At 48.2% G+C, this 16,808-nt stretch overlaps 5 protein-coding genes across 5 annotated transcripts; 3 read left to right on the top strand and 2 right to left on the bottom strand.

Annotated features, from left to right (window-relative positions):
• Positions 1 to 1,543: 1,543 nt before the first annotated feature.
• F5147DRAFT_662047 (uncharacterized protein) lies at positions 1,544 to 3,724 on the bottom strand. Its single transcript, XM_041434751.1, has 7 exons — positions 3,303 to 3,724; positions 3,157 to 3,251; positions 2,829 to 3,092; positions 2,542 to 2,775; positions 2,362 to 2,488; positions 2,134 to 2,309; positions 1,544 to 2,079 (listed from the first exon to the last, which is right to left on the bottom strand). Exons 1-7 carry the CDS (start codon positions 3,655 to 3,657, stop codon positions 1,912 to 1,914), a joined length of 1,419 nt encoding a protein of 472 aa, XP_041299832.1. The 5' UTR covers positions 3,658 to 3,724; the 3' UTR covers positions 1,544 to 1,911.
• A 1,848-nt stretch (positions 3,725 to 5,572) lies between these two features.
• On the top strand, positions 5,573 to 8,385 carry F5147DRAFT_623817 (guanine nucleotide binding protein, alpha subunit). Its single transcript, XM_041432641.1, has 13 exons — positions 5,573 to 6,134; positions 6,185 to 6,199; positions 6,255 to 6,275; positions 6,336 to 6,361; positions 6,416 to 6,960; positions 7,008 to 7,060; positions 7,106 to 7,171; positions 7,223 to 7,287; positions 7,338 to 7,445; positions 7,493 to 7,673; positions 7,726 to 7,805; positions 7,865 to 7,898; positions 7,946 to 8,385. Exons 1-13 carry the CDS (start codon positions 5,834 to 5,836, stop codon positions 7,996 to 7,998), a joined length of 1,548 nt encoding a protein of 515 aa, XP_041299831.1. The 5' UTR covers positions 5,573 to 5,833; the 3' UTR covers positions 7,999 to 8,385.
• Positions 8,386 to 8,781: 396 nt separating this feature from the next.
• F5147DRAFT_766371 (Alpha/Beta hydrolase protein) lies at positions 8,782 to 10,772 on the top strand (the record flags this gene model as incomplete). The annotated part of the gene is made up of 8 exons (XM_041440765.1): positions 8,782 to 8,977; positions 9,026 to 9,155; positions 9,228 to 9,910; positions 9,967 to 10,242; positions 10,295 to 10,314; positions 10,367 to 10,542; positions 10,600 to 10,636; positions 10,686 to 10,772. 8 exons carry the CDS (start codon positions 8,782 to 8,784, stop codon positions 10,770 to 10,772), a joined length of 1,605 nt encoding a protein of 534 aa, XP_041299830.1.
• Positions 10,773 to 10,801: 29 nt separating this feature from the next.
• On the top strand, positions 10,802 to 12,646 carry F5147DRAFT_662035 (uncharacterized protein). The gene is made up of 2 exons (XM_041434750.1): positions 10,802 to 10,991; positions 11,041 to 12,646. Exon 2 carries the CDS (start codon positions 11,149 to 11,151, stop codon positions 12,445 to 12,447), a length of 1,299 nt encoding a protein of 432 aa, XP_041299829.1. The 5' UTR covers positions 10,802 to 10,991; positions 11,041 to 11,148; the 3' UTR covers positions 12,448 to 12,646.
• Positions 12,647 to 12,707: 61 nt separating this feature from the next.
• On the bottom strand, positions 12,708 to 14,937 carry F5147DRAFT_756503 (GH3 auxin-responsive promoter; the record flags this gene model as incomplete). Its single annotated transcript, XM_041440346.1, has 7 exons — positions 12,708 to 13,117; positions 13,172 to 13,344; positions 13,401 to 13,546; positions 13,597 to 13,782; positions 13,814 to 13,912; positions 14,027 to 14,271; positions 14,331 to 14,937. The coding sequence occupies 7 exons, from the start codon at positions 14,935 to 14,937 to the stop codon at positions 12,864 to 12,866; spliced, it is 1,710 nt and encodes a 569-aa protein (XP_041299828.1). The 3' UTR covers positions 12,708 to 12,863.
• Positions 14,938 to 16,808: the final 1,871 nt, after the last annotated feature.

The following is a 16,808-nucleotide window of genomic DNA, read 5'->3' as shown; positions in this document are numbered from 1 at the left end:
TAGCAGCCAGGCATAGCTAAGACCCAACATTATTTTGCTTGCCACTCAGCAAGCTTGTTGTTTCCACAATGGAATAAACATTGAACACTAGTGATGTTGGAAAAAGTTATTTTTGCTTGGCATGCCTTATAAGGCATTGCAAGCCCTCAAATGATGAAGCCCATTTTAGGGTATGGTTGAAAAGTCAATATTTTTCAACAGCTGTTTATAATACCTGTTAATAACTGTTAATAACACTGTTGAAAAGTCATCGTGTCCCAAGGCCTGTTGAAAATTGTGAATAAATCCAGGGCGTGTGGGAACATTTTGAATCAACTTGTGAGGCTCGAAAAAGTACAATCGGACCCCTTCCAACCCCGCCAGCCTTAATTTTAACTCCATGCCAGACAAACGGACAGGATCGAAGTTCACATGGGCGATACGTGCTAACCAGATTGCTCAGACACTTGTTGACATGATTCAAATTGGACAGTAGTATGACATTCATTGCTGGGCTGAAAAGATGAGACCACGAAAGGAACCCTATCGACCGACAACCGACGGTGAAGTTTCGTGACATCAACAGAGACCTTCGTGCTGTTACCACATGAGTCAAACAAACTACCAATGACATGCCTGCCGAGGACACTGGACACAGCAGTGACAACTCGGAGGACTTTTGGATGGACCAGAACAAAGTGCCATTGTCGAAAATGAGGCCCGTTGACTGGATATTCTAATTTTTCACATTTTTTCACTGCGAAATCATTATTCACGCTGTTGATAAATATTTTTCAACCGGTTAATAACTATTAGTTGAAAATTGTTTAAAACACCTGTTGATAAATGGTCTGAGGCAGTCTGTTTATAAACAGCTGTTGAAAAGTCGCGGGGATTTTTCAACCGTACCCTAGCCCATTTGAAGCACCTTGGAAGCAGACTCAAAAATCTTGCAAGTGAGGCTCAATTGACACTTGCAAGCTAATTGCAAGTCTTCTCCAATTGACTTGGAAAAATGTCAGATGATCTTGCAATCCCTCAATTAACCTCAAGAGGGGTCCCTTACAAGGCACCTTTGGAAATTTCTGACATATTGCTTTTTTCTCCCTGTAATACTCAGAGTTGATTCTAATGGAGCTACCAGTCTTTTGTTGTTTGTATATAGGCTACTGCATTCAGTGTAGTTTGTTCTTAGCAGGCCAGGTTAATGAGCTGTTGTATGCACTCAATGGTAATTTTTCTAAGACAGACTTGGAAGATAGTTGTGCACCATCATGTTCAAGTTAGGCTTGGGGAGCCAGCCTGAGCATACAGCTACAGCAATTAATGCCTAACTGTGCTTGATTATGACAGCCTGGTTTATGCTTTGGATCCATGAACATCAAAGTTGAGGGGGACAACATCAAAAATAATTCTCTCTCAATGTAGTCAGACTATTCATAACCTAGTCTCATGAGTCAGAAACAGAAACTTGAAGGGATCATGCTTCTGTTTCATGAGTCTGACAACACATAGGTACTAAGACTTTACCATAGCACCATCAACTTAGTTCAATTGTGCACCACCACAGTGAGGAAATAATAGGCAAAAGACATTTGTGTAGCTGAGTCAGCAGCGCCTCCAGCTCAAAATCAATTATGTGATCATGCTTGGTGTGCGATAACAACCCAGTTCCAACCGTAAAGGCATAACATCAAAGTATGTATATCGTACATTCTCCTTTCGTATTACCATTGCAAACATGACAAGGCGTAACAGCGAGCCGTGCGTATCGTATGAAGAAAATTTGGGAGAAAAGCGTCAATATGCTTTTTATGGCACAGCCGGTATTGCGAGCAAGAGAATATATGCAGAGTCAATAGGTGCGGGTCGAATGTAATAAAAGTCTAAAAGTTCTATCCTGCATCTAGGACGGGGAAGGATATTACCGTTTTACCCGAGGAGACCCTCGCCGTCAGAGTGGGCTGCCGAGCTGTAACCGCTGCCACCGATCTCGTTGTATCGTGCAATGCGAAGACGCTGGCTTGGAGGGATGACCTTATCTTCAAGACCATGTGGAGCTCCACCGTGAAGAACGCCGACACGTTTCATTGCAAGGAGCTGCAGAAGGTATTAGTAAAGATATGATCGCGCGACAGCTAAAATATGCCTCACGTTATGTGCGGCGTTACTATGGTCATAAACACCTCCAAAGAATGCTGTAGTAGCGTCTCGGCCGATGTGTTTCGTCAACAAGTGACGGCCTCCTGGGTGATCGTCAAGGAAGTCTGAAACATCGTGAATGAAGCCAGCAATGCAGATGACCGGACGACTCTTGGCTTGTTCAAGGTCTACGCGGAATGTATTAGAAAATGCATCTGGCACACGCGGACAAGTACGTACAGCTCTCCCAGGAAATGACGGGCAAGTCACTGTTATCAGCAGGCCATGACAGGGTTTCCTGGGTCTCGCGAAGACGCTTCAGTTGCATGGTAAGCTGACCCTTGCGGACCTCGTTGTCAGGGAAGGACTAATAGATCCGGGATGAATCAAGTATCCTCAGCGTATCTGCAACAGACATACCTTCAAATGGCTTGCGAGGCCAAGCTTCTGGCACGACCAAATGAACCACTTTGTAGGGTCGTATTGGTACCACTTGATGGCGTTGCGGTAGTCCATGGGGAACTGGTGGTGGAAGTTGTGGTATCCTTCACCAATTGTGACGAGGGCAGTTACGAGGTGATCGCGAGGGCTGTGTTTGTCATCGAATGGCGTTTCACCCAACCAATGAGCGAGCGAATTCACGCAAAACGTGGACTATATGCGCGAGGTCAACGATGTATCGGAACAAAAGGCAACAACAAACATACATGATGAACAAAGCAAAGACGCAGAAGAGCGGCGTAGATATAACCACCCTGCCAGTCACCCCAGCCAAGGCCAGCCACAACAGTGGGGAAGAGGAAGCCCATGATCACGACAAGGCTTAGGTAGTATTTGTGCTGCCACCTCACGATCTCGTTCTTTGTCAAGTCGCTAACATCAGCAACACCAGGCTTGCGACGGGGCTTGACAACCATCCATCCGATGTGCGACCATAGAAGACCGCGGTGTGCGTTGTATGGGTCAAGGATCTGTGTCGGTGTAACGATGGTGAGCACGGTGTCCTCGTGACCACCATTTGATAGAGCCTTCAACCGCGCCTGCGCCGACGAATGCAAGAACATACTGAAGGGGCTTCGACGCGTTGTAAGAACGGTGTGCCCATAGCCGGTGGTAACCTGCAGTGATGCCTGGAAGCACGATGAGACAACAGGCTTTCCAAGGTAAATGCCAAAGCTTACCGAGACCGGTCATGTAGTAGTATACCACTGACCAAACGGCGGTTTCCCATCGAAGGTGAGTGTAGTACGCGCCGACGAGACCGATGACAGGCGTGCCTGCGAGAATTGCAACGTGTAACCAGTTTAACTCTGTGTACCAGTTGTCCCAACCGAGTGGGGGAAGAGACTTTTGATGTTTGAGAGTGTACGACACGTAGTTATCTGGAATATTAACGTCCGCAGGGACGTGCTCGGGATCGTCAATAAACTTCTTTGAGGGCTGTGAGGTAGAGTCTGCATTAAGCTTCGGAGTAATAGGGGGAGTGAGAGTCTCCATCGACGAAGGCGTCGAGCGAACTGGAGGGACGGACGACATGAAAGAAGGTGGTCAAGAAGAAAAAGTTGACGTGACGAAAGAGCATTTATTTCGCACCAAATTCTTTGGGGTTGGAGATAAATTGATTTCGTAACGCAAGCGCAGCGCTAAAATATATATTGCCGACAGGAATAAACCTAAAAGGTATATTATTTTGCCCCAATTTCTTGTGTAGTGTAATGCAAGAAAACACCATGTCTGAGACGGAAAGCCGAGTCGTCAGAGTGACGAGCACTTTTAAAAATCCCATCACTCCAAGCGCCAACTCGTTGGGGAGGGTAAGCCTAAAACTAAATTTATCACCCCAATTATGGAGCAAAATCGGGTGAAAGTGGAGTTTTTGTGTAAAAGTGACAAGCCACAGCGTTGAAAAAGGCTTGGCTTTTCTCATGACGGAGTGGACGGGAGGACATTTAAACCATCGCGTTTAAGCTTCTAGCTTTGCTTCCGTGCGCACTGCCTCTTTTTATTTTGGACTTGTGCACCATGTGTATTTATTTTCGGGCCTGCTCTCACATCCTTTGCACCAAATGATTGTGTAGGTTCATCACGATCAGCATAGTACTGGGGTGGCTGCGTCAGAATCGTCATGAACTGAGGCGTAGTATGCAGTGTAGAGCTAGTAGCCCGCAGTCACTTGAAATGCTAGTAATCTGATATCGTCGGGGTTTCGCCTGTGAGATAGTGGAGTAAGCCTAGACTCCGAGGTGACCGAGTGGAAGACCGTAGGTTCACATGCCAGGTATGAGCGCTACTTGGAGCGCCATTCTGTTGTAGGAGGAGTAATGGTTGATGATAGGATCATAAGTACTGTTTTAAAAGCACACTGGCGCAGCATCAAAGCAAGTGTATGGGTGGACATGGCTAGCTATTATCACCTCGTGGCTTGAATTCCATGAACCTTAATTAGAACTCATGTCAGTGTCATGAATCTGATTATCGCGTGGAGGGTATTCGAGTTTCCTGATATTCAGAGTGCGCAGGATCATATGTCCTTGCACATGACATGACCTATACTTCGAGATAAGCATGTGACTCGCTATTAACGCCGGACTAGATCTGCATCGACAGGAATGGAAACACAATTAAGCTGAAAACAGGCCAGGGAACGAGACGAGGGGCTCAAATGATTTGCCCTATATTGACGAACATTCGCGGAAACAGTTGGACCTGCGCTATCGTCCCCTGACACCTGCGGGATACCATTTGACCATAACGGATCGAGTCAAATGCATACTAATCGAGGGTGTCATTGGTGTAACCACGACCAGTGGGGAGAGTGATCGAAATGGAGGGAGAGCCTATGTAAGACAGGGTTCGAGAACGGATGAAAAGAGCCAGGTGCTGACAAACGTAATCCCAGACGTCGACATGACATGGATGCATGACAATGATCGTGTTGCTGCCATCCGCCAGAAGTGAAAAAGAAGTAGGTCCTCCGATGGTCGCTGTCGCGGGCCAAACATAAGTTCTACTTCCATCGACACTAGAGCGGCGGACAATGAAATTTTTTGGACGGAGGACTGTAGCCGTTGAAGTGCAGTGATGTTCTAACGACCCCGGCGGGCACGGCAGATGACATTGTTCGCACAGAGGCTCTCGATAACAAAGCTCACAAACGCCGTCAAGCGTTGGAGTGAGTGGAGTGGTTGATCGATTAGGCGGGGTAGGAAGACTGTGTTTTGAGTAAGAGGTATTGCCATTGGATTGAAGTTTATCGGAACCGGCACTTGGATACAAGTTTGATGTTGTACCCATGGTGAGAGAGCAGTATTAGGAAATGGAGACTCTGGATATGTTATCGGCGGAGGGCGAGATTTCGGCAGATACCCTTGACATAACGGAGGTATATGGAAACAGAATCGCGGAATTCAAGACAAGAATCATTTCATGCCGCTGGGGTCCATGACCTGAACAATTTTGCCTGATCGGTACACCTAAGCTGTGCGTTGGGGCAACGGGGCCATTTCATGCTAAACCCAATGGCCTCGCCAGACTCAACATCACACGGCCGTCAATGGGTGAGTAATACCTCGTAAGGCGCTCAAGATGAAAACGGAAATACATGTGGACCGAGGCACTGAGCTAGGAAGCAAGAAGTACTCTTTGATGGCAGTCATACTCTGACAGGAACAGCTTGCGATCAAAGTCACAAGACGAGTCCGGATCCAACTTTATGGAGCATACCGCCGATCCACATGTACCTTTTAGTCTCCTACCGTCACCCAACCTCACATCTCAACCGCCACTTCCTCTTTCCATCATCATGCCTTCCTCAAAACGACCCAGAATATCAGAAGATGATCCTCTCACTCTAGCAATCGCACCTCCTCCTACAGAATCACCTGCAGAACGCGAGGAACGTCTTGCTGCGGAACAAGAAGCAAAGCGTGTGTCTGACGCAATCGACGACGAGCTCAACAAACAACGTATCTCAGAGAAGAAAGGTCCAAAGGCAATCAAGATACTACTCCTAGGTGCGCTCATACTACCCTTCAACTTCATCCCATTAACAATCCCCCACCAGGTCAGAGCGAATCAGGCGAGTCACTTGTAGCTTTCTCTCCGCTCCAGTCAGCTCACCCCATAGCTTTCAGGCAAATCGACAACACTGAAAAGTAAGCCCCAATTCTATTTATGGTCACACTACAATTTAACTTCATTTGGGTACATTACAGACTTCCAACTTATGAACTCTCCTAAGGTTACGACGGATTAATCTCCGACGGTTTCTTTACTCATACTCATATCCCTCTAGGCCTTCCGCTCAGAACGTGCCTCCTGGAGAGCCGTCATCCAACTCAATGTCGTTCAATCTATACACGCAATCTTGGACCTAATGTCCAAGGCACATTCCTCAGCCCACCCTTCCACCTCCTTGACTAACTTGTCAAATCCCTCTTCTCTACCCAATCCACCACTCAAGGAATACCCACCACTCAACCCAGAACATTTGAAGCTCAAGATGCGCTTAGCTCCATTACTACAAGTTGAAGTCACCTTGATAAAGAAGCTTCTCCCCAATGGCCACGCCCAGCTCTCCAAATTAGCCAATCCCGCCCAATCCCTTCCTATTCAGCAAGAGATCAGCGTCAACTCTTCCGCAGGCTGGAAGAACACCTTCAGTCGGCTCATGGGCCGAAACAGCTGCGACAGTGCGGATTTAATCGACTGGTCCGACCCAGACGACCCTGGTGTGGTTTTAAACGCTTGCGCAGAAGACATGAAACGGCTCTGGACGGATCCTATCATCCGAAAATTGATGGACATCGAGAAGATGAGACCAGAAGAGATGGCTGGCTTGTACGTTTCCAATAATGGCCTAGTATCTCGCTCTCATCGCTTTACAGCTTCCTTGATGCACTGGATCGCGTGACTTCACCCCGATACGTCCCCACTGATGGTAAGATTCTCGATAGCTTATAATTCACGCTCATTTGAAATTCAGATGATGTTCTCCGCGCGCGGCTAAAGACTCTCGGAGTCTCGGAACATCGATTCACTATGAAAACAGGTTTGCGCCGCGATAAACATTTCTACCGCATCTTGATTGATTATTAACTAGGTTCCATGGGATCACCTATGAGCCATGATTGGCGCGTGTTCGATGTTGGCGGCCAAAGATCACTGGTGCGTACTACTGTATCAACGAGGTCTTGACTCACCTGCCTTTTTTGTAGAGAGCCGCGTGGGTTCCGTACTTTGATGATATGAATGCCATCATTTTCCTGGCACCCATAAGCTGCTTTGACCAGGTTCTCCAAGAAGACCCATCCGTAAATAGATTGGTACGCCTTATCTCCTCCCCCTGACTTTTACTCATTCCTTGTGGCAGGCCGATTCTTTCCTTCTTTGGAAAGCTATTGTGTCCAACCCCCTGCTGAAGAAGACGGAGCTGATCCTCTTTCTAAATAAATGCGATATCCTGCGCGCCAAGCTCGCATCAGGCATTCGCTTGGCCGATTACATCGTCAGCTACGGGAGTCGGCCGAATGACTTTGAAAGTGCTAGTCAATGCAAGTCATACCCTCTGCTGTCAACTCACTCTCTGACCTGTCGTCTTATCAGACCTGAAAAAGAAATTCGCTGGCTTGCTAAAAGAGCATTCTCCCGAGCGACTATACTATTTCCATCTTACATCAGTGACTGTAAGATCATCTTTCGTGATTATCTATAGGCACTCTTGGTAACCGAGCTTAATTTACAGGACACGAAATCGACGACATACATCCTTGAGAACGGTATGTACTCGTCTTTACTTTGACCTTCCATGCTGACTTGATCCCAGTGCAAGATGTTCTCGTTCGCGATAACCTGAGGAGAAGCGCGCTCGTAACCTAACATCTGATATCGTGCATTCCTACTTTTCAAGACCTGAGATACCTGCATGGAACTCCCGCGACCTCCCGCACCCAACTACCTATGCCTGTGACTATGTTGTATCATCAGCCGTTGTCATCGGTTTTATTGTTGCGAATGCACTATATACCTCTGGGACACTTTAGATTCGCCCCTTCTACCCGCTCCTCTGCGCAGCCTGTAGCTCTCTTTCTTCTGGGGTCATGGTGCAGGGTATATTAGTGCAGGACGCTGTACACCCACTCTCAGTCGCTTGTTATACATACATAAAGCTGTTCGTAAGCATTTATCGTATCGTAGCATCTGCTATGGGCGCTTGGTGCGAAATGGACTGATACTTACTACGAATAATCAATATAATTGGTGGGATATACTCGTGGCTGCAGTACGAAAGATTCCTGGCCATGGGCAGTGCAGCTGACTATCAAATTATTTTCTACGGCGCCCATCAAACTTCCTGGGATCACAACCGTATGATATCATCCGTGGATTTTCTGATGGCCTAACTTCTTAAGTGCAGGTCCTTGATTATCGGCTCCAGCTACATGCGGACAACATATGCAAGGTCAAGATAATTTATCCGGAGCGGCCGAAAATCATGTCGAGGCTACTCGGGAGGTCACACGCATTGGCAGCATGTTAGTTGTGTTACACGGTTGTTTGCTGCCAAACAAAGCTGTGGTCACGGTCCGCAATCCCACAAGTCCCACTTCTCGTACTTGAACGAAGTAAGACAGTGCTAGCTGTCATCGTATCACCTTCAATATGAAGAAGGTCCTCAGTCTCCTCCCGCTCGCCCTCATCGCACCAGCGATCCTCGCAGCGCCAGCCGAGAACACCCAAGTCGTTCTCGGTGGGACTAGCCCCGTTCAGAACAGCCTCTTCCACCTCCCAGACACCGAAAGAGTGCATGAATGGTACGAAGACGGAAAGCAATTCATCAAACAACACGGGTTAACCTGTAAGTCGATCCGGTTCCCTTCTCGATGAAGCTAAAACAACACCGCAGACGAGCTGGTTCAACACCCTCATTTTAGCGACTATAAGCTCAGGGTCACGGAGCCTAAGCTATGTGACCCTTCGGTGAAGCAGTACTCCGGTTACCTCGATATCACCGACGACAAACATTTGTTCTTCTGGTTAGTTTTTCAATTGATGCCATCTTTTTTCTTTTTTGTTGTTCGGTCATAATCTTATTCGATTTTTTTTAGGTTCTTTGAGTCACGCACCTCTCCGGAAGATGCGCCCCTTGTGATGTGGCTTAATGGCGGCCCAGGATGTAGCTCCTCCACTGGTCTCTTGTTCGAGCTCGGTCCGTGTAATATCGCAGACGGAGGCGCCAACACGACGTTTAACCCCCACAGCTGGAATACCCACGCTAACGTGATCTTCCTCGACCAGCCTATCAACGTCGGATTCTCCTACTCTGAAGACGGGAGCACCGTCGACACGAGCCCTGTGGCTGGAAAGGATGTTTATGCATTCATGGAACTCTTCCTCGGGCGCTTCCCCGAATACTCCACTCAGCCTTTCCATCTCGCTGCAGAGAGCTACGGAGGCACTTATGTCCCGCACATCGCGAACGTCATCTACACAGAGAACCAACTCCTTCCTCTTTCGCCCGATGCGGGACTTATCAAGATCAACCTCGCGTCTGTCATGATGGGCAACGGGATGACGGACAACTACATCCAAATGGCGTCGATACCCGATTACCTCTGCGAAGGACCGTACGCGATCTATGATGACCCCGATGGTGCGGAATGCACTGCTTTGAGGAGCAAAGTCCCGACCTGCCAGAGACTGATCAAGTCTTGTCGTGATTTCAACTCTCGGTTGACTTGTGTACCTGCTACGCTGTATTGCAACTCTCAGCTCTATGCTCCCATCCAACGTATGTGCTGCTGCTGTTACGAGATCTGAATCATGCCTGAACCTCTCGCCCTTCAGAATCCGGTCTTAACCCTTACGATGCGCGTATCAAATGCGATCGTGAGAAAGACGGGCCTCTGTGCTACCGCCAGATGGGCTGGATCGAGACTTTCATGAATGATCCTGAGGTGAAAGCTGCACTCGGTGTGAACCCGCAGCGCAAGTTCGAGTCCTGCAACATGGCTGTCAACCAGGCGTTCATGCTCCAGGGCGATTCGATGCGGAACACGCCTCTGTTGTTGACGGATATGATCAATGATGGCGTCAGGCTGTTGATCTACGCTGGTAATGCGGGTGAGTAGAACTTCTATCTACCGTGGCTACGCATTTCTGATGCCGTTCTCAGATATGATGTGCAATTACATGGTGCATATGTCATCATTCAGGTTTGTGTGGCGTAGGCTCACGTATGATGCAGGGTAACGAGCGGTGGGTCGAACAACTTGATACCATCTTCTTGGACGAGTTCTCTACGGCTCCGACTGAGCAGTGGGTAACGCTGCGTTCTGGAAAGGTCGCTGGTACTGTCCGGTCTGCCGGTGGCGCTGGTTCTGGCGCTGGAAACGTCACTTTTGTGACTGTTTATGAATCTGGGTCAGAAATCTATACCTTATTTTCGTGTTCTTGATAATTAACCACTTATCTTTTCAGGCACATGGTTCCTTACGACCAACCTGAGGCTGCCTTGGTGAGTGATGTATTTCAAGTCGAGGTCCGTTCGCTCATGGTATCCATAGGACATGATGGTGAGGTGGATCATGGATATCCCGCTGACGCTCGATGTCACGGAGGCAGCACCCCTCGTGCCCTTTGGAGGGATATAAATCGAACGTTCATTTCAGACAACCTGTATTATTATATAATGGGCCTTACTTATCGCACTTGACACTAGAGCTTGATCGGACCATTGGAGGCAAATCGCCGTATAACGTGTAATGCCTAGGAATGTTCGTCTAGAACGTGGTTCCAATTGGTTTAACGCTCCTCGTGTTTCAGTCGTGAGAATGCACCCCTGTCTTCAATGCTCGAATCGCCCTGCCCAAGTAGGTTGGTTACATCTCACAAACCAAATTTAGCAGTGATCTTTGTTAGCTGTGCAACACCCGCTGATTGCTGTGGGCGCCTTTGAAGTGAATATATATCTTTTGGCCACGACAGTGCCGCAGCAGCTCCGCTCCTTGCTCTATCGCTCGCCTTGTCATGTTAACTCAGTCACAAAATGTGGCTCTCTCGCCACTCGACTTCTCCAACTACCAAAATGCGCTCCTCAGCGTTCTGTGGAACGAGCTCATGGAGGGCGCAGTAGAGCCCATGCAAGCGCCTGTCCCATACCTAATCAATTTCGCAGAAGACTGCTTGCTATGCGCCATCGTGATGTTGAGGGACAAGTACGAAGTGCAAATAACGGGCGATTTCACCATTCCTTTAGAGGAAGGAGAAGAAGAAGTCCCCAATGGAGGGGAACCGATTGGCCTCGTGTATGTCACCGCTGCCCCTGCGCAGAGCGCAGCACAAGAAGCAAACGTGGGGATCATCATCTCTGAAAGCCATCGACGCAAGGGATATGCTTGCGAAGCTGTGGAGCTTGCGCTGAAATGGGCGTTTGAAGATCTCAAGTTCCATCGTATCCAAGCGGTGCTCATGGATGACGCCCAGAAAGACCGCGCGATGCGTCTTTTTGTGGGGCAGGGATTTAGACACGAAGGTACCCGACGACGGTCGGTGTTGAAGCCTGAGAGACGGGGCGTGGTTGGCGTGTGGAAGGACGTCACGTACCTCGCGATGCTTGATACGGAGTGGGCGCTTAGGAATATGTTGAAGCACAGGGACCTGGTGCCGACGCTGTGGGATGAGATGTTCGCGCGACACGCGACGGAGAGAGAGGAGATGGTGAAATGGGATGAGAAGCATAATAGGGTCAGGAAGGTGTCGAGCACGGAAACTCTGCGCGATGGGAACGCGCCGCGCCTACCTGATTGCACGATCATCGACCCGTGGGCTTCTGATATGTCGTCTTCCTCATCTTCATGCGATTCCTCCACTTATGGTTCTGTGCCGCCTTCGCCCAACACCAGCGCTGTGGATATCTCCAAAGCTATGCGAGGATATCTTGATTTCGGGGAGAGCCGGAGGAGATGGAGCCCGTTGCAGGAGGTGGATGATGCCTCGCGACGGTCTTCGCCTTCCCCGTATAACTTTTCCATCCCTTCGACACCGATCCATGATCCGCCCCGTTCGCCTTCGGTTCCTTCGAGTGTCTTTGAGTTTGAATCTGATGATGAGAGTGACGAAGCGTCTTCACCGGCGCTACGTAGAATCCCTCTCTCAGATGCTGGTTCCCAGCTATCGTGGACACAGCGCCCTCTGATCCCGATCAGTCGATCTGCAAGTGTTAGTGGGAGTTCTAGTGAGTCCTGGTCGGACGCGTCGGCTGGTGACGACTGCCCGGACAGTGGCAGCGATTGGGATATGATGTCTGAGCCAGAGCGGTCTTCTTGAGCGGTGCACTGCTGCATGATATCTGACATGTGGTATTGGAGCTGATCGCAGCCTTACGCTAGCCAAGTACCAAGTAGCATGATATTTCTTCCGAGTCCGAATAAACCTAGCACACATGTATTTCTCTGACATGCGCACGCCTGACCATTGTACTGTTATATTTACAAATCGCATCACCTAGTGTACTATCACTTTTCTATTTTTGCTTGAAACTTTCCTGGGACTGAACGTTGGCTTTTGCCAGATGATATAAATGTTGACTTTAAGCAGCTAAGCTTATCCGGTTCTCTTGGTTGCGAGGCCGCCCGCGGAGAACAAAAAAAATCGAAATACACATGCTTATCAGTACAAGAGACCCTCGACATCTCGACAACAATTTCAACGACCAAAATCGAATTAGACTCTTGTGTAATACCTTACAGCTCCATGACGACTCTCTGCAGGAACCATTCCTTAAACGTCTCGTTGGATAGGACGATGGGAACCTTCACTTGGCCCATCGAGATATTCGTCTTGTCGCATTTCTGCCTGCGATATTCTGTGAACGTGCCTCTCTCCACGAGACGGATGGTTGGCTTTCTTCTTCTCGCTTGCAAAAACGCAAGATGATACTCATTGTTTTTCGCGAGGTCTTCAAAAGTATGCTGTACCGCCTTTTTCGCGTCCTTTCCTGTAAATATCATCAGCACAAGTCACGCGTAGGAGCTCCCAAGCAAGCACGAACCTATTTCCCCTTCAATCTCTACCAAGTACCCATAAGTAACTGGAGCGATTCGGTCGTCAGCTACAACAGTGAAATCTATGATCTGGCCGATCCATCGTTCAGATGCAGATACGATCGCGTTCGTCAGTTGCGATTCTGTACACGTTGATCCATACGCCAGATTAAGCGAGCCACTTCCTCAGCAGGCATCTCAGTTGCAAAGTCGCAAATCAATCATCTGATAACTTACTCTCGCCTATGAAGGTAATTGATGACGGGTAATCCGTCGTCTGGCGCAAAGCCTTTAACGACGACGACATCGCCAATGCGGTATCTCCACATGCCGTTGCGGGTCGTCAAGACGGGCTCATAATGCCCTCCAGTCTCAAGCTCCCACTGCGGCAGGGATGAGTACACAAAGCCGGAATGCAGTAAATGGTCCTTACAGCGGACAATACACGCTCAGAAGGCTCGTTGGAACGCACATCCAGATACTCGGTGACCCCATCTACGGGCACCATCTTGAAGTCGGTATTAGGGTTGCCGTTGAAATATGGTACGGCGATAAAACATTCTGAACTGCCATAACAAGGAGCCTGCATCGTGACAGAAGGTCCAAGGGTGTGAGTAACCTTGTGTCGATCAGTTAGTTGCATAGTAAACCTTCCACATTTGACGTGCCTTTGGAACGGATGCAGCAGCGGAGCCTCCAGTGATCCCGATGAACTTTTTCAAGTCAGGCCACACACGGACGGCCCATCCCTAGGTTCCAGGAGGTCCAATTTCGCGAAGTTCGGCAGCACGAGTAGGGTTTGGAGTAAAATGTTTCTGAGGGGATTTGTGAGTTGAATGAAAAGTAATAATCAACGCAAATACAACCTCCAAAGGTTCTCGCAAATGGTCTAATTTTTCTATATCTGGAATGATCCCTTTCTCGATGCAGTCGATAAGTAGAGTCCACTCCTCCTCTATGTATTGCAATAGATTGACGAATACATTGGCGAAGAGGAAGCGAATGGTTGTCACCCGACGGTCAGCGAGTGCAAATAGCGCGTTCAAAAGGAAGAAAGCACGAAAGCCCTTCACCAAGGAAATCGCGTATGGGTCTGTTTTCCCCGGAACTACAAGTGGCCTGGATATCAGCAGGTGCAAGGGAAAGAAAGTAGCACAACGGACTTACCCCACAAGTTGAGTCTGTCCATATCATACTCGATGTCCCAATTCTTTTGCATTCGGAGAAAACCGACGGTTAAAGAGCAGACCGGCAACGTCTTGGAGCTCTGACCGTCCTCACCATGCAATTTCAGGACTTGCCCGAAACTCAAAGAAGATGGTGATAAGGTACTACCCTCTGAATGAGGAAGCGACAGATATAGAGGGTGGTGCAACAAGTGCGGAGCGGGCCAGTATGTTGGAAACATCTTTAATGATTTGCCAGATGTCATGCTGGACATGGCTAAGCAGTAAGGCAGTCCTGGGGCGAACAGGTCTGTTACGTCAGACTCCTTGCATTGGGTCGCAAAAAACTTTGCTATGTATGGCTTGTAAGGCTCATAGTCTGTGGTGGGAACAAATTCTCGGAAGCTGCGTAGAAAATCAATATCGTCCTTCGAGTCGCTATGCGCGATGGCCTCGCGGAAGTTTGCCAACTCGGGAGCATGTTGAGCATACTGAGACGCGGAATTCGGTCGTATAAACTGGAGCAGGGCTTGGTTCATGTGCTCCTTGACCCGCTGAGTGAGTTCGGCGGACAAGAAATCTAGTAGATCAGTGTTAGGAGGAGACATTAGTTTGATATGGTGTGAAGTTGGAATGCGACATTATATAGTCGAAGGTTTGTAGCACCTGATGGGATCGACCTGCAACATCTCACGTGAGCCTTACTACAGGGCCAGAGCCCAAGAAGTGTCGCGTTGTGCTGGCATTTACACAGCAGGAATATCCAAAGACGATGTGCAAAGCCGCTAGACATCCCAAAAGAAGATCTCAATTGACTAGCTGAATGGATCAAGCCCATGATCTGCTATGATTCTGCTCGTCACTGCCTTTATTTGGGGACTGAAATGCACCATTTGAAAATGGCGGTTTATGCGCAAACGTTAATAGGGTTGACAGTGAATAATAAGGAGAAACGTACGTTCCCACTCGTATCTAGTTTCCCGTGAGGTCGCTAAACCGTGAAAGAAGACGGTCGGAAATTAACCAATGTCATTAGAGTGCACCGTGCGCATAGTGTTCTGTGAGTATCGCTGCATTTACTCTGGAATTGGTGCGGATTGACGGCACGTTGAGTAGGAAACAAAGTTTGAATACAAAGGGGATAGAGCGATCACGCACGAACTTCGCATGACGTCCTAATAGAGAGGCGCAGTCAATATTGATGAACCTTTACTCCGTGAGTTCAGCGAAGGATTTCCGTAAATGTAGGATGGGTGCTGAGACTAAGGGAGAAAAGAGGAAGCGATGGTAAATGGTGCCGAGGGCTTTTAAATGTTGGGCCATTCTATGACATAGATAGGACTGAACATATGGGTCCAGCAATCGATCATGACGCAGTATTGAGCATACTGCCACATGTACAGATATGTTCAAGTAGATGCGGGTTTTGCTTTTCTAGGCTATCGTGCACTCGCTGACACACGATTTTGTGCATCGCGAGACGCCTGGAAGAATTTAGTGTCAGCCAGACTACCTGAAAGGTGTCGACAGAGCATCTTTCTCTTTCAAGTGGGGTAGGATGCTGCAATAGTTAGTTTCAGCAGTAATGCAACAGGATCATCTATATTAGTTTGCATATACTTTCAGTTCTACCTCTAAACAAGGAATCAGGCAGAAATACGTATGTGTCACAACGAGTAGGGATGTTAAATGGCTTGGAACTTCCCGCGTTGCACATATTCATAGGCAGACACGTGTGTGTTCTGCATCACTGCAAAGAAATTGACAAATACGTTGGCGAAGAGGAAGCGGAGGTAGTCACTGAGTGCAAATAGCGCATTCAAAATGAATGCACGACAGCCTCACATATGGATCTATTTCCCCCGGAATTCAAAGTTGCCTAGATATCAGCAGGTGCAAGGAAAAGTAGCACAATGGACTTACCCCATAAGTCGAGTCTGTCCCTATCATGCTCGATTTGCATTCGCATATAACCGAGGGTTACCAAGCAGACCGGCAATCTTGCAGTTCTGACCGTCCTCGCCACACAATTTCAAGACTTGCAAGATACCCGAAGAGGATGGCGATAAGACGCTACCCTCTAAATGAGGAAGCGACAGGTATAGAGGGTGGTGCCAGGCCGATATGTTGGAAATGCCTTTACTGATTTGCCAGATGTCATATTGGACACGGCTAAACAGTAGGGTAGTCCTGGAGCGAATACGTTCGTTACGTTAGACTCATTGCATTGAGTCCCAAAAAATTGGCTATTAACGGCCTGTAATATTTGTAGTTGGAACGAATTCTCGGAAGCTGCGCAGAAATTCTATATCGTTATTGGAATTTTCCTGTGCCATGACCTCGCGCAAGTTTGCCAACTCAGAAACATGTTGAGCAAACTGAGACGTGGATTTTGGATGTATAAACCCGAGCAAGGCTTGATTCAGGAGATCCTTGAGCCGCTGAGAAAATTCACCGGTATAGACCTTCGAGAGCTTCT

The sequence above is a fragment of the Suillus discolor genome (genome assembly GCF_016758755.1).
Source record: "Suillus discolor strain FC423 chromosome Unknown F5147scaffold_1, whole genome shotgun sequence".
NCBI lineage: Eukaryota > Fungi > Basidiomycota > Agaricomycetes > Boletales > Suillaceae > Suillus > Suillus discolor.
This window is presented reverse-complemented; position numbering and strand designations above follow the sequence as displayed.